Source organism: Eurytemora carolleeae, unplaced genomic scaffold (assembly GCF_000591075.1).
Source record: "Eurytemora carolleeae unplaced genomic scaffold, Eaff_2.0 scaffold610, whole genome shotgun sequence".
Taxonomy (NCBI): domain Eukaryota; kingdom Metazoa; phylum Arthropoda; class Copepoda; order Calanoida; family Temoridae; genus Eurytemora; species Eurytemora carolleeae.
In genome coordinates this window covers 116,901-142,844 of record NW_019397003.1, presented here as the reverse complement: position 1 = coordinate 142,844, position 25,944 = coordinate 116,901, and the positions used below count along the sequence as shown (strand labels likewise).

At 36.1% G+C, this 25,944-nt stretch overlaps 4 protein-coding genes across 5 annotated transcripts in view; all 4 read right to left on the bottom strand.

Moving 5' to 3' along the window:
- Positions 1-8,660, bottom strand: part of LOC111710988 (poly [ADP-ribose] polymerase 1) — a 30,408-nt gene extending 21,748 nt beyond the window's left edge. The window contains exons 1-11 of the mRNA XM_023485199.1: positions 8,531-8,660; positions 8,193-8,264; positions 7,768-7,855; positions 7,267-7,421; positions 7,030-7,097; positions 6,461-6,563; positions 5,753-5,848; positions 4,544-4,681; positions 3,966-4,055; positions 3,695-3,819; positions 184-276 (exon numbers count right to left, since the gene is read on the bottom strand). Coding sequence (XP_023340967.1) covers positions 184-276; positions 3,695-3,819; positions 3,966-4,055; positions 4,544-4,681; positions 5,753-5,848; positions 6,461-6,563; positions 7,030-7,097; positions 7,267-7,421; positions 7,768-7,855; positions 8,193-8,264; positions 8,531-8,653 — 1,151 coding nt within the window. The 5' untranslated portion in view covers positions 8,654-8,660. The remainder of the gene's footprint in view (positions 1-183; positions 277-3,694; positions 3,820-3,965; positions 4,056-4,543; positions 4,682-5,752; positions 5,849-6,460; positions 6,564-7,029; positions 7,098-7,266; positions 7,422-7,767; positions 7,856-8,192; positions 8,265-8,530) is intronic.
- A 2,982-nt stretch (positions 8,661-11,642) lies between these two features.
- On the bottom strand, positions 11,643-13,461 carry LOC111710969 (probable U3 small nucleolar RNA-associated protein 11). The gene is made up of 2 exons (XM_023485177.1): positions 12,884-13,461; positions 11,643-11,917 (listed from the first exon to the last, which is right to left on the bottom strand). The coding sequence occupies exons 1-2, from the start codon at positions 13,433-13,435 to the stop codon at positions 11,711-11,713; spliced, it is 759 nt and encodes a 252-aa protein (XP_023340945.1). The 5' UTR covers positions 13,436-13,461; the 3' UTR covers positions 11,643-11,710.
- Positions 13,462-13,496: 35 nt separating this feature from the next.
- On the bottom strand, positions 13,497-17,897 carry LOC111710967 (H/ACA ribonucleoprotein complex subunit 4). Its single transcript, XM_023485174.1, has 3 exons — positions 17,813-17,897; positions 13,861-15,225; positions 13,497-13,670 (listed from the first exon to the last, which is right to left on the bottom strand). The coding sequence occupies exons 1-3, from the start codon at positions 17,876-17,878 to the stop codon at positions 13,593-13,595; spliced, it is 1,509 nt and encodes a 502-aa protein (XP_023340942.1). The 5' UTR covers positions 17,879-17,897; the 3' UTR covers positions 13,497-13,592.
- On the bottom strand, positions 17,884-25,924 carry LOC111710968 (uncharacterized). 2 transcript variants are annotated; one of them, XM_023485175.1, is made up of 7 exons: positions 25,519-25,924; positions 24,515-24,585; positions 24,148-24,174; positions 23,417-23,504; positions 22,846-22,908; positions 22,167-22,525; positions 17,884-19,134 (listed from the first exon to the last, which is right to left on the bottom strand). In XM_023485175.1, the coding sequence occupies exons 1-7, from the start codon at positions 25,573-25,575 to the stop codon at positions 19,032-19,034; spliced, it is 768 nt and encodes a 255-aa protein (XP_023340943.1). In that variant the 5' UTR covers positions 25,576-25,924; the 3' UTR covers positions 17,884-19,031. The 2 variants fall into 2 exon arrangements, with proteins under 2 accessions (XP_023340943.1, XP_023340944.1); XM_023485176.1 differs by having other exon boundaries at positions 24,148-24,171.
- Between the last annotated feature and the right edge of the window lie 20 nt (positions 25,925-25,944).

Sequence of the window (25,944 nt, the reverse complement as noted above, 5' to 3'; positions counted from 1 at the left end):
TTTTGTTTACTTTAAGGCTAGAAAAGATAAGGGAGGATCTGAAAACCCCCTCATCTTGGAGAGCCCAGACTGCTAGAGGCTAGAGGGAAAATATCAGTATTTGGTACAATTGCACATTCTTTAGGATAAAAAATTAAGATCGGTTTAATATGTTGAAGTACTGTTTTATTCTTCATTACTTACCCTTGTCCAGACGATCCATTTGTTTCTTTCTTTGGTATTCCTCCGGGTAGGTTAGCTATTAGTCTTACTCCAGTCTTACCCTTATACATGGACCTAGTAGAAGATAGGTTAACTATGAGTCTTAATCCAGTCTTTCCCTAATACATGGACCTAGTAGAAGATAGGTTAGCTTTCAGTTTTACCCTCTTTCTCAAAATCAATTAAAATTAAATTTGTTTTTTTATATGTGAGCTTATCTTTTCTTATATATGTAGTTATAATACAATAATATTGATTTCCCAGATTTTCCTGTTTTATTGGTAAAGGGAATGGTGGAGATGGCACATTTGATGTAGGGGGGGGGGGGCCTGCCTTCATTTTTGGTTTAAATCTTCCAATTTTTTGGCTGCACGCCTAATTAGTGATCGAAATTCCTAAAATAAAATCAAATTGAATTTTAATGACCTCTAATGACCTCTACAAATAGAAAATATTTCAACTATGGCTTTATGCATATCAAACGAAAGCTAGGAACCCAGGAAATACGGTAGCAGCAACAAATCCAGTATTTGACCTTCTAATGACCTATTACGACCTCTAATGACCTAAATGACCTTCAAAAATGAAAATGTTTTAACTATGGCTTTATGCATATCAAACGAAAGCTAGGAACCCAGGAAATACGGTAGCAGCAACAAATCCAGTATTTGACCTTCTTATGACCTATTACGACCTCTAATGACCTAAATGACCTCCAAAAATTAAAATATTTTAACTATGGCTTTATGCATATCAATTAAAATCTAGAAACCACAGGAATACAGTAGCGGCAACAAATCCAGTGTTTGACCTTCTAATGATCTCTAATGATCTCTAATGACCTCCACAAATAGAAAATATTTCAATTATGGCTTTTATGTATATCAAACGAAAGCTAGGAACCCAGGGAATACAGTAGCAGCAACAAATCTAGTGTTTGACTTTCTAATGACCTCTAATGACCTCTAATGACCTAAATGACCTCCAAAAATGGGTAACATGTGTTACACAAAAAAATTTTGTATCAATAAAATGTGATGAAGTGCCCCATAAAAAGTAAATGCTTTAATTTGCAAAATTAAAATAAATAAATCAGATTGAGTCACAATAATTAAAACACTAGTGACACATGTTTCAAATAAATGTTTTATTGATTAAAGCAATCCAAATAGATCAATGATGACACCACTACTGTATTGTCTGGGTTCCTAGCTTTTGATTGATATACATAAATCCTTATTTAAAACATTTTCAATTTGGAGGTCATTACAGGTCGTTAGAGGCATAGAGAATAGAATATTTATTAGAGAGGAATTTAAAGAATCTCTCGGTATGAATTTTGTCAGTCCCTTTCAGCCTGAAAGGGAGTTCAAAGTGTACAAATCATGTAAATGTTCACAAATTATATGCAGTAGAGTACAATAATACAGTATGTTTCCTAGACTATCCATTTCAATTTCGAATTTTTTAAAGCTGTTGAATAAACTTTATAAAATGAATTAGGTGAATAAAAAACATCATTTAATTTATAGTTATAACGGAAAATCATCGTTTGTAAAGTGAAAGGCATAGAGTCTATGTGAAATGATCATTAGTCAATTATGAAACCAGCCTATTTCATAATTTGATTTTCTTTTAATAAAAATTTTAGATTTTCTATAAAATGATGTTCCAGGGCCCAAAAGGTTATATAGCACAAATATGTGAAGTACACCTCCAGTATGGAAACAGTACAACAAAATGGCTGTTTTACACTTTTTTTGAGTAAATTCCACTCTAATATATATTCTATTCTCTATGGTTAGAGGTCATTAGAAAGTCGAACATTGGATTTGTTGCTGCCACTCGATTCTTTGGGGGTTACTAATGTTTGATTGACATGCCTAAAGTCATATTTAAATATTTTCATGGAGGTTATTATAGGTCGTTGTAGGTCATTAGAAGTTCAAACACTAGATTTGTTGCTGCCACTGTATTCTCTAGTTCCTAGCTTTCGTTTAAAATACATACTATGGTTAAAACATTTTCAATTTGGAATTTTCAATTTGGAGGTCATTAAAGGTTGTTAGAAAGTCATACACTGGATGCGTTGCTGCTACTGTATTCCCTGGGTACTAGCTTTTTTTGATATGCTTAAAGCCATATTTAAAACATTTTTATTTTTGGAGGTCATTTTAGGTCATTAGATGGTCAAACACTGGATTTATGGCTTCTACGGTATTTCCTGGGTTCTTATCTTTCGTTTGATATGCATAAAGCCATAGATAAAACATTTTTATTTTGGAGTTCATTTTAGGTCATTTTAGGTCATTAGAGGTCGTTAAAGCCATAGTTGAAACATTTTCTATTTGTGGATGTCATTAGAGGTCATTAAAATTAAATTTGATTTTATTTAAGGAATTTCGATCACTAATTAGGCTTGCAGCCAAAAAATTGGAAGATTTGAACCAAAAATGAAGGCAGAGCCCCCTCCCCTACATCAAATGTGCCTTCTCCACCATCCCCTTTTCGAAACATTGTCCAATTAACTAAGGTATCCTTTAAAGCTTTGTGTGATCAAGAATTCATGATTCATTGAAAGTTTATTATTTTCTATTGTTTCTCTAAAATGTGATTTTCACATGTTACTTCTGAAACAATATGAAGGAATTTATCATAACTAAACATTTTTCATTTAAGAAAAACGACTTTATCTTCAACATTAATGATTTGATAAAGGTTTTAAGGTTAAATGGAAGACGACTTAAAATTAAAACAACAGTCCCTTTAAAACACCCCAGGACCCATGACATGTCCTGTGAAGAAATTTAGTTTCCCCGGTTCAGCTGTTTATTGAAAATCCCTAATTTAATCTCAGTGAACACTTTCAACATTTAAAATGAATCAAAAGAATCCGGAATATGATTCAGCAACCTTTTTTCCATTTCATTTCTTTGGTTCAGTGGAAATAAATAGATTAAAATCCAGAGGATATTACTTGTAAACATAAATATTGAATACATATGACAAGACCAGATTTTAATATTCATTGAAAAGAAAGCAATATTTCAAACAAAATTTTGCATGAATGCATTGATAATAATCTAAATAAGAGACAAGATAATATAAACCAAACCATCATGAAAAGAGACAAGAAATTATAAGCCAAACTATCATGCAAAGAGACAAGATAATATAAACCAAACTATCATGTAAAGAGACAAGATAATATAAACCAAACTATCATGTAAAGAGACAGATAATATAAACCAATCTATCTTGTAAATAGACAAAATAATATAAACCAAACTATCTTGTAAAGAGACAAGATAATATAAACCAAACTATCATGTAAAGAGACAAGATAATATAAACCAAACTATCATGTAAAAATTCAAGATAATATAAACCAAACTATCAAGTAAAGAGACAAGATAATATAAATAAAACCATCATGTTTAAGAAACAAAATATTAAAACTTATACCATTATGTACGAGACAAAAAAAACTTACAGAAAATCAAACTTCTCCTTGAACTCGGTGGGAACCTTGAAGGGTGTTCTCTCAGGGTTCAGGGAGACAACTGTACACTTTGTCCACTCGGTCAGATCTCCCTGGCACTTGTATCCGACCCCGCTCTACAATACAAAGGTTAGAACCATTAGAAGGAGAAAGGGGAACAGCGGTTGAAAACACACAAAAAAACGGCACTAATGAACTAGTGCACTAGTGTTTAAGAAGAAGAAAAAGTTTCTTATCAGTAGAACCCTCTAAAGTTTAGAACCTGATATACGAACTGTCCCCCTGAACATTCTTTACAGGGAGCTAGGCATCCAAAAGTCATCACGTCACAGAGCCTATCCAGCATACGATCCTGAAATAAAAAAACCTGAGCACATCATGTACTTTGTTCGATACAGATTACTTAAATACAAATCATGTATGTACTTCATTGTTCTTTTTTCACCCAGTAATTATTGGCAACAATGTGATTATGTATTATTAGAAACAAGTTTGAACATAAACATTTTACTTGCGGCTATAATTTCAAGTGCCTTTTTAATGATCTTAACATGGTGTATGTAAATTCATGGTCTTAAACTATTTATGTGTAAGGGGGGGGGGGGGAAATTTAATCATAAGGGAGGTTTCATTTTCTGATTTAGTTAAAGAATAAAACCTTAAATTTTTCTCCGCTTAAGATATTTTTAAATGAAAATTCACGAAGAATAAAACCTAAAATTACGGAAATGACGGGTTAAAATATGACAAACTCAACATTTCTGAAGCGTAAAATACCTAAAAAAGTTTGTAAATCCGCGGAATAAATTTCTTCTAAATTGTTAATTGTCTGAAGTTTACCTGTCCTACTGGAATCTCCTGCTTGTTATACTCCAGGAGTTCCTCTAACTCTTTCTTCTTGAGATGTTTCTGAAGTAGATCTCTGTAGTAGAACATCTTCTTGTTCTGCTTCTTCATCTCCTCCTTATCCTCCGGCTCCTACAACAAGCAGTGAAGGGATCCATTTCATTTTAATCCGGATCCGCATTAAAAAAAGGATCCATGTTCAGGTCCAAAACATTTTTTGCGGTTTTTTATGCTAAAACTTATAAATGGAACCATTTAGAGCTGAGGAAATTTTTTATTAAATCTCTTTTTTTAAATGTTCAGGTTATTAGAGCCAAAGATTTTTGTTTCAGTTTTTGGTTGATATTTTGCTTCTTGGACCCGGATTTGGGATCCGATATTTTTGCAGATCCTGATCAAGGAAGCCAAAATGTAGCGGATCCATCTTACCCTGGATCCTAAGCACTGAGTCAACAAGGTAATACAGATTTAACAGAAGGGGAAGATCTCTCACTTAGCCAGTACTGAATAGCATTATTAATCACGGAGCATCGGATGATCCAGAGTTCAATTCACTCTGAGAGGGCCAGTGCTTAGAATCTGGATCTGTTGGATCTGCAACATTTTGGCTTCCTGAATCTGGAATATATGGATCCACGGATCCGGCTTTAAAGGAAAAAATACAATCCAAAACGTGTTAAAAATTTACCTTTTGCCCTCAGAACACAAATCTAAACTGTTAACAAATGGGCAATTGAAACTTCATAATCTCTGAATGGTTCATTAAGTTTCGCCATAAAAATAAGCGAAAAAGAGAAAGAAAAAAGTTTAATTTTTTTATTAATTTAACCAAAATTGTTTTATTTTCTAGTTTCTTTTTCCCATTTAGGAATATTTGAAATTTATTTTTTCTTTAGTTATATGTTTGTGTTCTCATTCAAAGAGGAAAAGCCGATAAACAATGATACATATGTTCTTCATACTGCTTTTAGCTCCAATTTAACAAATTATTTACTTAGTATTGCATTACACTTTTATACATTTTCGCGACTACAATTCTAGCGAAAAAGTTAATTAAATGAATACTTCGATATTTTACTGTTCGAGTTTAAAGTGATGAAACGCTTTTTGAATGTTATGTATTGACTTATTTAAATTATGTTGTGCATTTTCGAACCAAATATAGATTTGAAAAATAGAAACTGTTTTCTGTACACCACTCACCTCCTTCACTTCCATCTTTGGTTTCTTAGAATCAGGTTCATCAGATCCTTTCTCCAGCTTTCTTTTCATCTTTGGAAGCATTTCTTTCAACATTATCTACAATTGTTGAAAAATTATTATTTAGAGATTAATTAAAGATTATGGTTTTTATTCATTGTTTAAGGTATTTTCCCAAAGGCATTTTCCGAAGGGTAACTTCCCAAGTGACTATTTCCCAAATGTGCAATTTCCCAAGCCACAACTTCTCAAGGTTAGGGACAGGGGCGAGTGCTGCAGCTAGGACGGACGGGGGCATAGCATTGCGGAAAATAAACACATAAAGTGGCAGAGCGCTGCGACTAAATAAGACTTGGGAAACTGCCGCTTGGGAAATTGCACATTTAGGAAGTTGCCACTTGGGAAATTACCCTTGGGAAGTTACCGCTTGGGAAAAGGCCGTTAAAGCATGTTCCCCAGTTTTACAATTTCGTATACGGACCTAAACGGACTTCAAATAAAATATTTATTGGAAATAATATCAAATTAAAAGATTGGAACCTTTACTGGTGAAATCCCATTTTTAGTAATACCAAAAAAAACCAGTAAAATGGATTGGTTCATTTTGGTAAACTATTTTAAATTGCTTAAATTTGGTATTTGAGCTTTTTTAGCCCTATGCTTCCTTAAAAATGTGTCGCACATCCGGGACTTGAAATATGTCTCTCCTACCTGATCTTCTTTCTTCAAAGTCTTGAGTCCTATGAGCTGGTCGGCGGACGCGAAGTATTCCAAGGTTTCTCGGTTCTCAGAGAAACACTTAGCATGGTGCCATCTAGAAGTAGAAATATTTTTTTTGGACCAGTGGTGTGTCTTTCCAGAACTAGGTCAAAACTAAAGATAAATGAGTAAGATAATATTTAGATGATTTTTTTTAATTCTATATTATTTTCACAAGAAAGTTAAACAGAAAGAGGCTGTTAACAGCTTTCAGTAAAAGGCAACATTGGGGCAGATTTCATCTATTAAAGAATTAAAGTGTTAGATTCTATCAAATTCTCTAATTTTCTTTGCTGCATAAATCCATATTTCTCTTTTATAAAAAAATTCTCCATTTTCAGGCAGGAAAACAAAGATATTTTTATCTCCACAGTTAAAAGTAAACCATTTTGAATCGGGACATGCCACTATTTCTTAAAATGGAGGGTCACTTAGAATTAAGTTAACAGTCCCTTTCAGAACACTTAAATTTAAAAAGTTTAAACATATTTTTTAAATTTTGGGTTTTGATTGTTCATCACCTGTCCATCGGACCATACATCTTTGCTCTCTCATCCTCGAAATCTTTCTTTGCAATTCTAACATCACCCTGAGATCATGATATATTGATCTTCGACATCAGGTCATTATTAAATAATAAATTCAATCTTTGCTCTGTGGTCGTTTTTTATTAATCTATTAATTTAAACCTTACTATAAGTTGCATTGTCAAATTATAAAGATTTGGGGAAATAATATTTGCAAATCTAAAAACAAACCTTGGGTATTTTCTCCTCGCAGGTTCGACACTTAGCAGCTCCAGATTTAGCATATTCTGTCCTGAAGTCCTTGATGATAGTTCCCTCAACCATCTCCATATCTCCTCTTCCCTTCCCTTTCTTCCCTTTACCCTTCCCACCAGTGGGAATATCAACTAAATTTATCATTAAATAATTATTTATTGGACCTCAATTCTTCTCTTCCTAAGCAGTCTACTTTTATTTAGGATCTTCTCCTTCATCATACATGATTATACATGATCATGCATGATCAATGATCATACAAGATCAATGATCATACATGATCAATGATCATACATGATCAATGATCATACATGATCAATGATTATACATGATCAATGATCATACATGATCAATGATCATAAGTGATAAATGATCATTCATTTCTTTCTTAAACTATAGGACTGTTCTGTCCGAATATTCCCATATCTTGATATCCTTTCTTCTGTTCTAACCTAGTTATGAACGCCCCACTCTAACCTGCTCCTGTTTTGTCCTCAATCCTCTTCCTAATTTTCTCCTGGTCCTCCCATCTCAACTGCTCAAAATGAGCGAATTCTCCAACAGCCTAAAATAATATGGAATGTCAGATGATATAATATTTTGATTTTGGGGGAAATTGTTTTAAAATATTATATTATTAATATCCAGAACGTCATATTGTAATTTGGAAATAACAGTTGAACTTCAAAATCGTGTTCTTGTCACTCTCAACTAAAACCCACTATTTCTTCGGTCAGAGTACTGCAAATTGTTGCATTACACACTGAACTCTTAGTTGAGCATGTGGTACAATCATTTGATTGTACCAGTTCCAAATCATGAGTCTGTAGATGAAAGAAAGAATTTCGAACACGATTATAATTTGGCTGGTTTCAAAGATGATTTTAGAAATAATTGTTTACCTGGGGCCTGTTTCTACCAAAGAAACATGTGAGATGAAACCAGTTTGCCTGTTTACCATCAAAGAACGCAGACTAAACAAATGTTGAATTAATATTTTTAGAAATGGCAGACATATAGTGAATGATGCAAAACAAGAACAAGAAAATGTAAATTTTAAGAAAAATAGAGATCTTAAAAAACCAGCAACTGCTTTCATCTGATTATTTTTACAATTTTGTAATAAAATTTAACCAAGAATCACTTAAAAAAATCATCATAAATCATGAATATTTAATTTTTTATAGATGAGTTTGAAAACCCCCCTTTCTCTTCCCCAGAATATTTAAAAGTGACATACCTGGGTCATTGAAGCTAACCTACAATCCCCTTTAGGCACTTCCGCCTTACAGCCCTTGCATTTGGCGCGTCCTGACTTGGCGTATTCCGCCCTATAAGGTAAATCTGATCCTTCTTCTGCCATTTTATATCTGAAAAAATTGGCTTCAGAAAATAAAAATGAGTGTGCATAAAAGATTGAACCATTCTAAGGTCGATTTAAAAAATTAAGTCTCTCTGTGAAATCAACGGTAGCCAAAAAAACTTAGAGGAACTAAATTTCAAAGACCACTTTGTAAATGGATTTTCTTTGTCAATCACGGCCTCCCTGTCTTAGTTATTTACTTGTATCCATTCATGCAATGCTTTAACTGTTTGATTTGGGAGCAGATACCATTAAGCGTTGACAGCCGCCAACATTCGACAGATGGTCTATTCTTCCAACCGGAACGCAGCTGTAGTAGTGGTTCCTTGAACTACATTAGAACGTCTATGGTCAGGGTCGGAATAGTTAAAAAAGGGCCCGTAAAAAAAGGACGGTTGAATCCAATTCAGTGACAGTGTTCGAAATAAGAATGTATTGAAGATATTTGATACTAGCAGGATGTTAAAACTGGACAATTGTAAGAATTGAATCGTTAGTTAGAACTACAGGATTATCCACAAAAGATGAGACTTCAGAGACAACTTTATATATATGGAAATCATTCAGTCTTGTTTCTTAAATCCATAGTTCCCTGGAATTGTAAGTATGTTTCTTTCTTTGTCAAATATTTTTAAAAAAAAACTATTCGGAAAAGGGTCTGTCCTAGTTTACGATTATTGCTCCCCCCATCCTCACTCCTATCGATTTTGTACATGATTACTTTTTCAACAATTTACAATAAAATTAGTATTTAATTAGGGTTAGGTTAGGTTAAGACACTTTCTGGGCCGAGAGCTGAGGCTAGAACAGACTAGGGGTGGAGCGCTGAGGCTAGGACAGGCTAGGGGGGTCGAGCCCCGCGGCTAGGGAGCCGGGCCCACATCGTCAATTATGTCCACGTCTTACATTTAAGATCCATGTACAAATTTGAGGGGAGGGGGGAGGCGGGGAGGGGTCAAAAACTCGTATAAAAGGAAACTGCCACAGAAAAAAATTTAAAACAGCAACCTAAATGCAACCTTCAGCCTGTTATATCTAATGAGTTTTAAGTAGCCTTTGAAGTTTCATCCTTAGCTTTGTAGCCGATAACTCTGTATATTCAGATTTGAAAGTATTATTTTGTTAAACGATCATTTTATCATGTACTGTCAACATTCAAAACCTGTCAAAATTACTCTTAATGCTCTTGTTAAAATAAGCGACAAAAAGTGTTACCAAATTATCTTAATAATCCCATGTCGTAAACCGAAAACCGCGAAATAAAAAGATCGCTTGCCGCGTCAATACTTGCTAAAGGAAGGTTGCAATGTTTTAATTTATTTCCCCTGAAACTCGTGTAGTTAAATGTTTAGTTCTTGATATTGATAAGACGCTTGAAGGTTGTCTTAGGTCTTTAATTAACTTGCCGCATACAATCGATTTAGTAAAATTCTTGATTTAATTATCACATATACATACGTAATATCCGAAAGAATGCCGAAAAATATTTAAGATACAGGTTGTCCCACGAAACATGACAGTATGCAAGACGACTTGAATATCGTCTTGATTTTTGATAAAATTTGCTGCATTTATTTGTCAACCTAATTTTAGAAGTAAATTTCTAGAGATAGTAATCACAAAACTCCCCTAGTCCTGCCATTTCCAAAATGTGGTCTGCATTTTTTGTGTTTTCAATATTGCCCGAGATATGAACAATTTCGCTTTTATTTAACAAAATTGAAATCTGAACCAAACTCTTTATATCTCCGGTAATATTGAAAGCACAAAAAACGCAGACCACTTTTTGGAAATGCCAGGGCTAGGAGAATTATGTGATTATTGTTTCAAGAATCATGCATGTTAAAGTAGATAGAAGACTAAATGACACAAATAAAATATCAAAGACGACTTTCAAGTCGTCTTGCTATTGTCATGTTTCGTGGGACAACCTGTATCAGAGACAACCTACTAATTGTCAGAATAGAGAATATCAATATCGTATCAATGTTATCGTATGAACAAATATTACTACAGAAAGTACAATTATTTTTAGAAAATACCATCAAAATTGGGAAAATTAAACCCTTGAGATTTTTTTCCGCTTCGCACACACATTTGACGATTTGACAAGTATCGGACTTCAAACTCTTTAAACAGTACTTTCAATATGAAAACATTTTCGACACAGGGGAGCTAGCCAACCTCACCACCCCCACAAATAACACCTTAAATATATATATCAAAAGACAAGTTTATTCATCCTTTTCGACCATAGAATTTATTTACATACTGCTAATACACCACACCCTATATATGTTTTCGAATGAGGAAACTATTTTTCAAGAAAATATACACCCTCTAACAGGTTTTTCAAACAAAATAATTAGTAATATTTCTACATATCACCATACAGTATTAATAATTCCGCGGGTTTAAGGAACAACCATTCACAAGTTCAGATCAAGGAACTAGTAGGTTGTGTTCTCAAAAGTCAACAAATCTTTTCAAATTCTAAAAGTAAAGAAAATAGTTAGCAATATTTATAATACGATAGGTTAATAATTCCGCGGATTTAAAACAACCTTTCACAATTTTAGAGCTAGGAAATAGTAGTCTGTGTTCTCAACAGTCAACAAATCTTTTTCAAATTTAGAGCCAGTAAATAGTAGTCTGTGTTCTAAAAAGTCAACAAATCTTATTCAAGTTTAGAGCCAGGAAATAGTAGTCTGTGTTCTCAACAGTCAACAAATCTTATTCAAGTTTGGAGCCAGGAAATAGTAGTCTGTGTTCTCAACAGTCAACAAATCTTATTCAAATTTAGAGCCAGGAAATAGTAGTCTGTGTTCTCAACAGTCAACAAGTCTTATTCAAATTTAGAGCCAGGAAATAGTAGTCTGTGTTCTAAAAAGTCAACAAATCTTATTCAAGTTTAGAGCCAGGAAATAGTAGTCTGTTCTCAAAACTCAACAAATATTATTCAAATTCTACAAAATAATTGAAGCTCAGATTCCTGCAACAAATTAATGTATATTTTTTTTTATAAAATTGGATAAATCTTAACTATTCACAAATATCTCATCTTTTTCGCTCTTTTGCCCAGACATAAACAGGTGCAGAGGTTTTGGTTTCCTCCTTCAAAACCTTTAATGGTTTATTTTTCCCTCCGCGGAGAAGAGCTCTCAGCTCCATCTTGCGTTGAAGAACAGATAGTTTCTCCTCTCTATCCATTCTCTGCTCCAACTCCTTGTACGCTTTAGCCGTCTCACGTCGGATCAACTTCATCTAAAAAAATAGAAATAATCAATATCTGGAAAATTAATACCAATTCAAGAAATTCTTTTTTTGTTCTGAACAATGAAAACTATTAAGATTAAGATTCAATTCTCACCAATGCAGCTACAAAAATAAACAAATATATACGTGTTAACATTAGCCAAAAACTCAGACAGTGCTTAGGATCCATTTGATTTTGATGTGGATGCTTACTGAAAAACTGGATCCCGATCCAGGTCATGAACATTTCCTTAAGATTCACCGATTTTTAGAATTTCTATATTAAAAATTGATGAATCTTAGAGATATTTATTTTATCAAGTTTCGGAAGCAAATTTTTTTCTCAGTTTTTTGTCGTGTTTTACCCTTTGATTCGAATATTTTTGCGGATCCGGATCCTAAGCAATGCCAAAAGATTATAAAGGTAACATTTTTTTTGGAGGGGGGGGGGGGGCAATTGAACTTTTTATCCCAAAAAATCTTTATTCTCACAAATTCAGGCAAAAAACATTAATTGAATATATTGGATAAATAACACTGAAGAGGGAAAGACCAATTTATCATGAAATTGTCGACCCCGTAACATTTTTCGCTAATTAAATCGCCAACACACAGATTGACGGGGTAAAGACTAAAAATTTGATTGTAGATTACACATTTCGAAGAATGTAAAGGCGCAGAATTTTAACTTTTGACTAAAAAAAGAAACAGTAAATAACTCCAAAAACACGGAAGAAATCAACCAAGTTCATTTCTAGTTTATATAAAATTAGACTGATTTCTTTAGAGTATTCTGTCGACTTATATTCACTTTACGCCTTGGTCAATAACCAAGAACATTATATGCGTCGTGGCAACATCGATTTCGTCGCAATCTTCCCCCTACCCTCAATTCAGATTATCACAAAAAAAATTAACAATGACTTATCAAACCAAATGAACTCATGACATTCCTAAACATAACTAAAATCACACCTTCTCAGGATCTGTAGGCTTAAATTTCCCATTCTTGAGGTCTGACAGTCTAGGTCTGTTGTGTGTTCTGCCAAGAAGAGCAGGGTGCGTTTCCAGGTATTGGGCAATATTCAGGTTTGCTTTCTCCTGCTCCGAGTCCACAAATATAGTGTGTGTATTACAAGGTTTATCTCCAGCACTGATCAGATGAAGATGAGACTGTAATTTATCAAGTTTCCGTTTCTCCGAAGTTCTCTTGCTCAGGATATAATTTAAATCCTGAGTTTGCATGAGCGCAATCTGCTCAACGGACAACTGTGATTCCTTCCCCTTCTCATGATGAACTCCGTCCACCGTCTTGGAATTTATCATGTGATAATAGAACTCATCCGGGTTTTTATCCAAAGCTTTCTTTCGCAACTGTTGAAGGGTTTTCTTCTTCTGATTAAAGTCCTGAGCACGGAGTTTATAATCCTTCTTTTTCTCCAGTAGCCCCAGATTACTTCGACTTTCTGGTTGATGACGTTCTCTATGAGTTTTCTGACTCTTCATAGCATTTTTAAACGACGACATTGTGTATTCTGAAAAAATGTTCCAACAATGTTAGCCTATAAATCATGTAAAACTACAGGGGTTAATTGTTGGTATTTATTCTGGCAAAAAAATGCGAGATAACAGGCGTGTGAAACCGATCATATAGAATATAGTTACTGTATGTATATACTCAGGACTATTCATCGTTCTCCTTCTTTTTCTTCTTCTTCTTCTTTTTCTTCTCAGAATCAGATCCGTCGCCGTTCTGGGAAACCTGAACAAAATATTTAATTTATTACAAGATCAAAAATATTTTAAGAACGATTAAAAACCATTTTAATTTAGGGGTGATATGAAATACATTACTAAAAACACGAATTCGGTCTTTTCTCAAACCTCAGATACCATTTGTCCAAACTAAAAAATTTAGTCTTGGAACTTATTAATATAAGAATTTCACTTACATCCATGGTCGTATCTGCGGTATTGTTCAGAGTTTCATCTCCATTCTCCTTAGACTTCTTGTCTTTCTTCTTTTTCTTCTTCTCCTTCTTGGCCTCGTCGCTGACTACCGGTTCCTCGACGGACTGCTCACTGTGCTTCCTCTTCCTGTCTTCCTTCTCAACCTTGACTTCTGGTGCCCCTACTCCGTTCTCCCCCTTCACGTTGTAGTCAACATAGCTTGACTTCCAGCCCTTGGGAGTGTTCTCATTAGGTTTCCCATATTTATCCAGTAAACCCTCTTTGATCATACCTTTCTTGATAGTAGCCTTAGGTCCAAGTCCCCACTTCTTTGGATACAGATCACGTTCCATCACAACCCTCTTAATCTTGGCAACGATCCCGTGATCACAGCTTGCCATTGTGGCAGTGGTCATCTGGGCAATACCGAGACAGATCGCTTCACCCTTGGTTGTACAGACAACAATCTCTTCGTTGATCTCAATACCGTCCTCGTAGCGGAGAACACCAGGAAGTAGGATCTTGGCTCCGTAGCAAATGGCATTCACGGCGCTGTCTTTCATGATAATCCTCTTGTGTCCTGTCAGTAGTGCTTCCAGGGGACGAATAACACGTCTGAGGTAGGACTCGTCCTTGTGGTTATCATACAGCCACTGTGCGTCAAGGATATCATGCATAGTGGAACAATCCTTCTCAGTCATAATACCTGATCTAGGTCTTCTCAACTCTTGCATTTGACCTCCGCAGCCCAACATGAGACCAAGATGAACGCAGATCGTTCTTGCGTAGAATCCAGATTCCACAGAAACCCAGAATATTCCCATATTCCGCTCCGGGTCGTGCTCAATATGTTTCATCTCGTAAACTGTTCTCACTCTCAGTTGACGTTTGACAGCTGATATTAGAGGGGGACGTTGGAAAAGCGCACCTTTCAACTTCTCCAACTCCTGCTTTATCCTCTTGACCGGGATGGAGTCGTGAAGCCTGTAGATGCATGTGTACTCCTTGCCCGCGCTCTGCTGGGACTTGACCAGACGAGTAGCCCTGTCGATGCAAACAACAAGACATCCTGTAACTTTAGGGTCCAAGGTTCCAGAGTGTCCAGTTTTATCTACTCGGAGAATCCTTTTAATCCAGGCAACAACCTCGTGGGAACTGGGGTTTGCAGGTTTATCCAAACAAATAAAACCGGATTTAACATAGTTTACGATATCTCGCTTCAGGGGCGAAGCACCATGGGGAAGAGGTGTGTAATGGTTGGTTCTCACATTCAGCTTGTCGAAATTTTTGAGAAGAAGAGGCCATTCAGATGTGTCGAGTTTGGGGACTGGTTTGGAGGAGGGTTCAACTGTGAAACTGTTCTCAGACTAAAATAGAATATTATAATCAAATGAAAAGTTCAAAAGTTTTCCGTGACTTAAAACTGCAGTTACAAGTTTAATTTGGAGGAGGGTTCGGGAATGTGAAGGGTGAAGTGAAAGTAACGGTAGGGAAACAACATAGGGATGTGGAGGATTTAATTGATACAAATAGAGGACTAAAGGAATTAAAAGAATCGAGAAGGGAGAACAAGAGTGTTTAAAAGGGAGAACAGAAGGTTATGAAGGGAGACGAGGGGAATGAAGAAGGGACATGATTTGAAGGGAGAAGTGCAGAGCGGTCAAACGAGAAATGGAGGAATGTGACCCTTGGAGAAGTGAGGGTATGCAAAAGAAAAAGTGTAAATAAGTGAGGAGTTAAGCAAAGCGATGTGAAGGAAAAATTATAGATTTGTGAAGATATGTGTATAGGGATGTGAAGAAAGAACTGCAGGGGTGTATATCAGTTGCGAGACTCGTATTCCCCCCCAAACACACTTTCAGAATAATATTTTTCCTCCAAATCAGCAACTTCAAAACCTTTTGCACCTTTTTCCCTTCCCTATTGCCCCTTTTCCCTTGTTACCCTTCCCTGTTACCCCTTTCTCTTTCCTCTTTCCCCCTTTCTCTTTCCTCTTTCCCCCTTTCTCTTTCCTCTTTCCCCCTTTCTCTTCCCTCTTTCCTTTCCCCTTCCCTTCCCCTTTTTCCTTTTTTTCATTCTTTTCCCCAAACCCAATGAAAGCTCCCATTTTTGCCCCCTCCCCCCCCCTGGAAAGAAGTGTGGGACATTGAGGAAAAAGCAGAGAGATGTCAAAAGATATTTGAAGTGATTAGTGTTGGGATGTGAAGGGAAAGATATTTGAAGTGATTAGTGTAGAGATGTGAAGGGAAAGATATTTGAAGTGATTAGTGTAGGGATGTGAAGGGAAAGATATTTGAAGTGATTAGTGTAGGGATGTGAAGGGAAAGATATTTGAAGTGATTAGTGTAGGGATGTGAAGGGAAAGATATTTGAAGTGATTAGTGTAGGGATGTGAAGGGAAAGATATTTGAAGTGATTAGTGTAGGGATGTGAAGGGAAAGATATTTGAAGTGATTAGTGTAGGGATGTGAAGGGAAAGATATTTGAAGTGATTAGTGTAGGGATGTGAAGGGAAAGATATTTGAAGTGATTAGTGTAGGGATGTGAAGGGAAAGATATTTGAAGTGATTAGTGTAGGGATGGGAAAGGTGGTGGGATGAGAAGAGCAGGGATGTGAAGGGAGAAGTGTAAAGATGTGAAGGGAAAGTGTAAGAATGTGACGGGCGGAGTGTAGGGATGGAAAGGGAGTGTGGGGATGTGAAGGGATAAGTTTAGGGATGTGAATGAAGTGTAGGGATGTGAAGGGAGAAGAATAGGGATGTGAAGGGAGAAGAATAGGGACTTGAAGGGAGAAGTGTAGGGATGTGAAGGGAGAAATGTAAAGATGTGAAGGGAAAGTGTAAGAATGTGATGGGCGGAGGGTAGGGATGTGAAGGGAGTGTAGGGATGTGAATAGAGTGTAGGGATGTGAATAGAGTGTATGGGTGTGAAGGGAGAAGTGTAGGGATGTGAAGGGAGAAGAATAGGGACGTGAAGGGGGAAGTGTAGGGATGTGAAGGGAGAAGTGTAAATATGTGAAGGGAAAGTGTAAGAATGTGATGGGCAGAGTGTAGGGATGGGATGGGAGTGTAGGGATGTGAAGGGAGAAGTGTAGGGATGTGAATGGAGAAATGTAGAGATGTTAAGGGAGAAGTGTAGGGATGTGAAGTGAGAAGTGCAGAGTTGTGAGGAAATGTGTGTGTATGGATGCCAAGAGAGAAGTATAGGGATGTGAAGGGTGAAGGGTAGAAAGGTGAAGGGAAACGAGGGATGTGAAGAAATTTTAGGGACGCTGGGAATGTGGGTAATAAAGAAAGACTGCATAATTCTCCTTAAAAATTAACTTTTAAGTACCTAAGGCGGCTGCAGGAATGAAATCCAAAAACGGTTTCGAATTTAATTTTCTTAATTTGCCAAAACAACTATTTTTGGTTAAGAATGAATAGAGGAGAAACAATAAAAGGATAGGGGTCTGTCCTAGTATACGATTTTTGGACCCCCCCCCCCCTCCTATCAATTTTGTACATGACCATTTATTTTTCAGCAAATTTATTATTATTTATTTTTTTGTTATTTAGGGTTAGGTTAGGTTAAGATACTTTCTGGGCCGAGCGCTGCGGCTAGGATGGGCTAGGGGGCCGAGCGCTGCGACCACGGGTTAGGTTAGTTAAGACACTTTCTGGGCCGAGCGCTGCGGCTAGGATGGGCTAGGGGGCCGAGCGCTGCGGCCACGGGTTAGGTTAAGTTAAGAAACTTCCTGTCGCACCCATGTACAAAATTGATAGGAGGGGGGGGGGGCCTGGGGGGGTCCAAAAATCGTATACTAGGAAATTACCAAGGATAGATTAAACCAAGATTAACTAGAGTTGGTTAACACTAGAAAAGAAAAAGTGTTTAATTTGTGTTTCAAAACTTTCAAATTAACGTAAAGCTTTCTTTCCCCCCCAAAAAAATATAAAAATAGTGAGATAATACCTGCAATTCTCCAATACTTTTGTCCTTAGACTTCTTTTTCTTTTCTTTCATTGGAGTTTCACCCATTTTTATCTGAAATTATAAACTATGAACTAGAAATCTAGAACTCAGAGAGGCATATAACGACAGCACGAAAATACAATACATAATATTTCGGTTGATCACTGGATCACAATTAAATTTAGCTGATTATTCCTCGAGGGAACGGACCTATTTACTAATAACTAATGTATTGAATCTTAGATCAGGGTTATATTCATTTAATGGACGAAAGAAGAGGCAATTACAACAATATGCTGAATATATCCATGAAACATAATCGTTTAATTTTGTTGGATCTCCAGGTACTAAAAACTCGTACAATTTTGTTGAAGACTAAACTCAGGAATACATTCACAACAAATTTGTGATGACATTGGCAAACAGCAACAGCAATAACATGGTAGCAAAATAATACAGGATTAGATTTAGAACATATTAGACCGAAACTACATGGTTGCTGAGCTTAAAGCAGTATTGGGTTGTTGGGTTCAACACGTGCAAATGTACACTTTACACTGTATTGAAGACGACAAAAGCCGGAGAGATTGCAACAATGATATACAGAAACCCACTCATCCGACCCAGAGGAAACTTAAGGACTTAGGGTTCTTCGACCTAAATCTATATTGAGCCTTTAGTTCTTCTGTTTCCATAGATTCCATAGAACCTGATTAACTATTTGATAATTATGGCACCCGTTCATCCGATCAAAAGAAACCACTATTTCCAGTTTGTTTTCAAAGAATTGTTGTATAGGGTGTCCCATTAAACATGTGAATTAAACGACGACTTTTTATCGTATTTGTTCCAAGCTGGATTATTTCGTAAACATAATTTGTAGTATCACAGTTAATACATTTAACACCTAAAACCAGTTGTCTCATGATTTTCGAAATGTGGTCTACAGGGATTCAGGAATTTGTCCAGGGGGGCTTAATTTTTTTTTTCTGTTTCCAGGGGGGGCTCAGCACCCGTTGGGGCCTGAAAACCCCCTGAAATCAATAGATTTCACTAGTCCAGGGGGGGGCTTAGCCCCCATAGCCCCCCCCTTAAATACGCCTCTGGTGGTCTAACATTTTTTCACCTTCAAAATTGACGGAGATATTTGAAATAAAAAACTAGTCAAGTGGTTTCTCAATTCCCATGTTTGTTGGGACACCATGCTGCTCCTATTAAATTAGAACTCCATCTGACTATCCAGACTAGATTGAGCAGAGTAATATTGTGTTAAGTCTCCGTCACTTGTGAAATCAGAGTCAACAGCTGCGAGGTCACAAACACTAAAAAAAGACATCAGTAATTTGAATATCGAATATATTAGTGTAAGAAAAATGATCGTCTTTTAATTTATGCTATTTATATTGTTCATATCTGTGGAACACTTTCTTCCGTTCATTACCATACCATTTTAGTTTTTGGTCCCTTAGATCATACATCTTTTAGTTCCTTTAGTCCCCTTAGTTACTTCAGTCCCCTTAGTTACTTCAGTACCCTTAGTTACTTCAGTCCCCTTAGTTACTTCAGTCCTCTTAGTTACTTCAGTCCCCTTAGTTACTTCAGTCCCTTAGTTACTTTAGTCCCATTACTTCAGTCCCCTTAGTTAATTCAGTCCTCTTAGTTACTTCAGTCCCCTTAGTTACTTCAGTCCCCTTAGTTACTTCAGTCCCCATTAGTTACTACAGTCCCCTTAGTTACTTCAGTCCCCTTGGTTACTTCAGTCCCCTTGGTTACTTTAGTCCCATTAGTTACTACAGTCCCCTTAGTTACTTCGGTCCTCTTAGTTACTTCAGTCCCCTTAGTTACTTCCGTCCCCTTAGTTACTTCATTCCCCTTAGTTACTACAGTCCCCTTAGTTACTTCAGTCCCCTTGATTACTTCCCTTGGTTACTTCAGTCCCCTTGGTTACTTCAGTCCCCATTAGTTACTTCAGTCCCCTTAGTTACTTCAGTCCCCTTGATTACTTTAGTCCCCTTGGTTACTTCAGTCCCCTTGGTTACTTCAGTCCCCATAGTTACTTCAGTCCCCTTAGTTACTTCAGTCCCCTTAGTTACTTCAGTCCCCTTAGTTACTTCAGTCCCCTTAGTTACTTCAGTCCCCTTAGCTACTTCAGTCCCTTTAGTTGCTTCAGTCCCCTTTGTTGCTTCAGTCCCTTTAGTTACTTCAGTCCACTTAGTTACTTCAGTCCCCTTTGTTACTTCAGTCCCCTTTGTTACTTCAGTCCCCTATGTTACTTCAGTCCCCTTGGTTACATCAGTCCCCTTGGTTACTTCAGTCCCCATGGTTACTTCAGTCCCCTTAGTTACTTCAGTCCAGCCATTTCTTCAAATCCTACAGTCCCTATAGTTCCAACAGTCCCTTTAGTTCCTACAATTCCTTCAGTTCCAACAATCCTTTCAGTTCCTACAATCTCTTCAGTTCCTACAATCCTTTCAGTTCCTACAGTCCCTTCAGTTCCAACAATCCCTTCAATTCCAACAATCCCTTCAGTTCCTACAATCCCTTCAGTTCCTACAGTCCCTTCAGTTCCTACAGTCCCTTCAGTTCCTACAATCCCTTCAGTTCCTACAACCCCTTCAGTTCCTACAATCCCTTCAGTTTCTACAACCCCTTCAGTTCCTACAGTCCCTTCAAATCCTACAGTCCTTTTAGTTCCTATAACCCCTTCAGTTCCTACAGTCCTCAGATCCTACGATCCTTTCAGTTCCAACAATCCTTTCAGTTCCTACAGTCCCTTCAGTTCCTACAATCCCTTCAGTTCCTACAATCCTTTCAGTTCCTACAATCCTTTCAGTTCCTACAATCCCTTCAATTCCTGCAATCCCTTTAGTTCCTACAATCCCTTCAGTTCATACAACCCCTTCAGTTCCTTAGTTCATACAATCCCTTCAATTACTACAATCCCTTTAGTTCCTATAAGTCCTTTAGTTCCTAGTCCCTTCAATTCTTACAATCCCTTCAGTTCCTACAGTTCTTACAGCAACTTCAGTTCCTACAATCCCTTCGATCCCACAGACCCTTCAGTTCCTACAATCCCTTCAGTTCCTTGATCCCTTCACTTTCTACAATAATCCCTTCAGTCCATGCATTAATCCATACAGTCCTGAGTTTTCATAATTTAAATATAGCTCTTACGGTTCGTTCGTTCAGTCATTTGAGTTCTAATAATCAGTGCCCTCAGTTTGTTTTAACACTTCGGTAGGTTTAGTCACTTTGGTTCAGTTTGTCCCTCAGTCACTTTAATTCCCTACAGCTCCTTTAGTTCCGTACAGTCCCTTTAGTTCCCTACAGTCCCTTTAGTTCTCTACAGTCCCTTTAGTTCCCTACAGCCCCTTTAGTTCCCTACAGTCCCTACAGTCCCTTTAGTTCCCTACAGCCCCTTTAGTTCCCTACAGCCCCTTTAGTTCCCTAGAGTCCCTTTAGTTCCCTAAAGCCCCTTTAGTTCTCTACAGTCCCTTTAGTTCTCTACAGTCCCTTTAGTTCCCTACAGCCCCTTTAGTTCCTTACAGTCCCTACAGTCCCTTTAGTTCCCTACAGCCCCTTTAGTTCCCTACAGCCCCTTTAGTTCCCTACAGTCCCTTTAGTTCTCTACAGTCCCTTTAGTTCCCTACAGCCCCTTTAATTCCCTACAGTCTCTACAGTCCCTTTAGTTCCATACAGCCCCTTTAGTTCCCTACAGCCCCTTTAGTCCCATTAATTCCCTACAGCCCTTTTAGTTCTCTACAGTCCCTTTAGTTCCCTACAGTTCGTATAGTTCCCTACAGTCCCTTTAGTTCCCTACAGTCCCTTTAGTTCCCTACAGTTCGAATAGTTCCCTACAGTTTGTATAGTTCCCTACAGCCCCTTTAGTTCCCTACAGCCCCTTAGGTTCCCTACAGCCCCTTTAGTTCTCTACAGTCTCTTTAGTTCCCAACAGTCCCTTTAGTTCCCTACAATCCCTTAAGTTCCCTCCAGTCCCTTAAGTTCCCTTCAATAAGTATAGTTCCCTACAGTCCCTTAAGTTCCCTACATTTCGGTTAGTTCCCTACAGTTCGTATAGTTCCCTACATTTCGGTTAGTTCCCTACAGTTCGTATAGTTCCCTACATTTCGGTTAGTTCCCTACAGTTCGTATAGTTCCCTACAGTTCCTTTAGTTCCCTACAGTTCGTTTAGTTCCCTACAGTTCGTTTAGCTCCCTATACAGTTCGCATAGTTCCCTGTATAGTTCGCATAGTTCCCATTCCCACCATATCATATCATATCTTGTTAGTTACTAGCCACTGAATTAGCTGAAAGAAGACATTTATCAGTTAGAGCAAATATTTTAGTACACACCTTATCTCTGAATCGGAAAGAGAAATCAGGGGATTGTGTCTTTCCCTAGGTTTTCCATCCTGCTTTTTTCCCAAGCCCAGCCTGCTGATCAGCAATTTTCTTCCAGTATACGGTACAGAGTTCTCCGATATGCTATCCTCTGCAGACTGGAATTGATCCAGATGTGATACATCATTGCTTGACGCAGGACGAATCTTTCTCCCATCCGGACGGTTTACTCCGGATCCTCCAGATGAAGACTGAACCAGGTGCTGATACAACCAGCTGTTATCCTTCCGACCGGTATCCAGGAGTCGAGATGAACCACGTCTAGTTTGTCTTTGATATTCAGGCAAATACGGATCTCTTCTTCCCTCCATCTGATAATAAATATAAAAAAAATATATATATTATCTATATAATAGAACAAGACATTCGTATATATGTATATATGTTGCGTATAGCCGGCCAAACGGCTGGACCTATTGGCCGGAGGTGTTATTGGCTAAATTTTTTTTAAAATTTTAATAAGGCCAACCCCAGGCCCTTCAGCTAGTATATATACATCATTTTGAACAACAATAAAATGGAAAAATAATATGTGTTTTACTTTTCAGATAGATAAATTTATATATATTCATACACATATATATATGAGATATGTTACTCGATTTACTTTTTATTTTGACATTTTTATTACCTTCTTCTTCTCCTCCTCCTCACGCTCCTTCTCTTTCTTCAGTTTTTCTGTCCGTCTCAGTTCCTAAATTTGACCAAGTTAATCTGAAGTGACTTTCATAAATTGTACTCATAGAATTTTACTCAAAGAATTTTTTTTTTAATTATAAGAATTTGAATAAAAAAGATAAGAATAAACGAATAAAAATAAAAGATCCTATTGATGATTTTATTTTGTTGCTGGGCCATCTAATATAATTATAGTATATGCATCGAACAAATTGATGTTCAATCACTTGGTTCGTTGTTTTTACTTCAAGTTTATTGACTATGAACAGGCGTGCTTCAAAAATATGTTCAGATTCCAAACTATATTTTGTAAAATTCTGCTTCAAAGCATAAAAAATGTTGTCCTAAGAGAAAATACAAGGAATAAACAAACCAAAAAAGATTTTTTTTAAAAGATAGTTTTAATGGTTCGTTTTAGCATACATCTTCACTCAGGGTTAAAATTTGACATAGTTTAAGCTAATGTTTAGAATAAACAAATTTTAAATTTGTAAAACACTAAGCATCACCAATTGTATACTTACCTTCCAAATATTGGTTGCATCATTCTCTCTGTATTCACTGGCATTCTCCTTCAAATCATTCTTCCATTTCTTCACAGTATCCGGAGAACTACGAAAAATATTCAAAGATTAAAAACAAAAAATAAAAAATGTTAAAGTTAACAAAATCAATCTTTGTTAAGAATATTCAATTTAATTCAATTAGAGTTCAAGATCTGGATCCGCTTTTTCCGCATTATTTCCGTTTCTCGGTTCCGGATTCAGATCACGCTTTAATTGCTAACTAATCCGTATGCTTATGCTAGCAAGGAAAAGTGTGCAGCAGACATTTGGGATCATCTGCAAGTAATTTACGCTAAAAAGTAAAAATTAAGTTTCTATACGATATCTCAGGATCTTCAGAAGCACGGATTCAGGACTTTTCACCGCATCAACTTTAATGGAGTATAAATATTCTTCTGGTTCAATTAATAATCTTCTGATAAACAGTGGTACTGAGAAAAATTAAGAAATTTTTATGTTTTCTTCGTTTTTTTATAATGAAATATCAGTAATGATTTTCTTGAAATATCGGTAATGATTTTCTAACTTATACCTGATATATTTCTTTAAATATGCCCTGGGACCAAATTTATTAAATAGGGAGAAGTAGTTTACGTAGTTTAACATGAAGCATGATTAACCCATTTCAACAAAAAAAAAACAATTTTTGTGATCAAATTCTAATTTTATTAGTTTGAAGTAAGAATTACCTGCCGTGATAAGCAATAAACCCACTACTGATTCAACAAATAAAATTTTCAATTTATGGCAATTTTCAAGTTTGCCTATCTTTACTGAACAGAAATTAAAAAAGGAATTGTCTACACTTTTTTCCTTATAAATTTTTCATTGAGAAGGCGGCTTTTAATATTTTCAGTAACCAATTCACGTTTAAAATTTGCTATCGCTTTAAAATATAAACATTTCAACAATTAAATCTCTCCTCACAAATAAAATGTGTACCAGCACGCCCCTTCTTATTTCTTCATAGCTATCTTTATATCATTAAATTCAACGTCTCGTTAAAAAAAAAGAATTTAAAAATATAATTTGTGGTTTAAAAAATTATTTTTTTCCCTGTCTGGAAAGGAATTGCCATTTTTAATCATTCCTCTAATCTTAGATAATTCTACCACGCAGTCCTCGTTCTAAATAGTATAAATTTTATACAGAGTGTTTACTTTAATACAGGATGTTCCAAATAGGTTTAATTTAATACATGGTGTTCCAAATAGGTTTACTTTAATACAGGATGTTCCAAATAGGTTTACTTTAATACAGGATGTTCCAAATAGGTTTACTTTGATACAGGATGTTCCAAATAGGTTTACTTTAATACAGGGTGTTCCAAATAGTTTTACTTTTATAAAGGGTGTTCTAAAATAGGTTTACTTGTATACAGGGTGTTCTAAATAGGTTCACTTTTATAAAGCGTGTTCTTAATAGGTTTAATTGTATACAGGGTGTTCTTAACAGGTTCACTTTTTTAAAGAGTGTTCTTAATAGGTTTAATTGTATACAGGGTGTTCTTAACAGGTTCACTTTTTTAAAGAGTGTTCTAAATAGGTTTAATTGTATACAGGGTGTTCTTAACCGGTTCACTTTTTTAAAGAGTCTAAATAGGTTTAATTGTATACAGGGTGTTCTTAATAGGTTCATTTTTATACAGGTTGTTCTAAATAGGTTTAATTGTATACAGGGTGTTCTTAATAGGTTCATTTCTATACAGGTTGTTCTAAATATGTGTTTACTTTTATACAGTGTTCTAAATAGCATCAATTAAAGTCCTTAAAGATTCTACAACCCTTTTTATTCTTTTTTTAATTTTGTCCATATCAAAACTTCAGACATTTTCTACATACAGCTAACAGTACACCATGAAAGGTTTATTGTTTCTCAAGTCCGTCCTTTTTGATGAATCATCTCCATTGTTCAATCCAATTTAATCATTTTATAATTTGTAAATCTCATAATATTCTCCCTAATCATTTGAATCCCATCTCTACAAGCTATTTCTTCAAGCTGTTCCGATGTTACAACTTTTTACCAATATTTCTCACATTAGCTAAATAAATTCAAACCTGTTCCAGAACTTTCTTCATCAACCGTCCTCTGCCGAAAGTAAAAGTTGAATCCATCTTTTCTAAATTAATTAATTTTTTCGCAAAATATTCTGAAAACGTTATGAAAACTAACCGTGCCGCTCTTAATATTCACTCTTTGAGACTATGTTAAGGAAACATTTAAAAAGTGGATCATAAGACTGGCAAAGGGAAAGAACAAGTTTCCAAAGGACTTTAGGGCCTAAAGCGAGGAGCATAAGTTTTAAGAAGAAGTCCGAACATTTTAATGAGCCTCGGAAAATAACTATTTATAACATTGTTATTGTGGTTCGCAGTCTTATAAAGTTTTGGGACAGAAATTTTTTTAATCGAGAAGGATCAAGCCTTAGTGAGGGACAAAATATAATCTAAAAAGGCGAGAACCTTCGAGATATAGAGAAAATT

Bases quoted from the DNA above. Each gene is read 5' to 3' on its own strand.
- LOC111710969 (XM_023485177.1), bottom strand. From the start codon at position 13,435: ATGTCGTCGTTTAAAAATGCTATGAAGAGTCAGAAAACTCATAGAGAA. The intron at 11,918-12,883 runs GTGTGATTTTAG...CTATTTTTTTAG, and splicing joins AGCCTACAGATCCTGAGAAG to ATGAAGTTGATCCGACGTGA.
- LOC111710967 (XM_023485174.1), bottom strand. From the start codon at position 17,878: ATGGGTGAAACTCCAATGAAAGAAAAGAAAAAGAAGTCTAAGGACAAA. The intron at 15,226-17,812 runs GTATTATCTCAC...ATTCTATTTTAG, and splicing joins AAAGTATTGGAGAATTGCAG to TCTGAGAACAGTTTCACAGT. The intron at 13,671-13,860 runs GTAAGTGAAATT...TATTTTGTTCAG, and splicing joins CCGCAGATACGACCATGGAT to GTTTCCCAGAACGGCGACGG.
- LOC111710968 (XM_023485175.1), bottom strand. From the start codon at position 25,575: ATGGATTCAACTTTTACTTTCGGCAGAGGACGGTTGATGAAGAAAGTT. The intron at 22,526-22,845 runs GTAATAAAAATG...ATTTATTATCAG, and splicing joins AGGAGGAGGAGAAGAAGAAG to ATGGAGGGAAGAAGAGATCC. The intron at 19,135-22,166 runs GTGTGTACTAAA...GTCTTTTTTTAG, and splicing joins CTTTCCGATTCAGAGATAAG to TGTTTGTGACCTCGCAGCTG.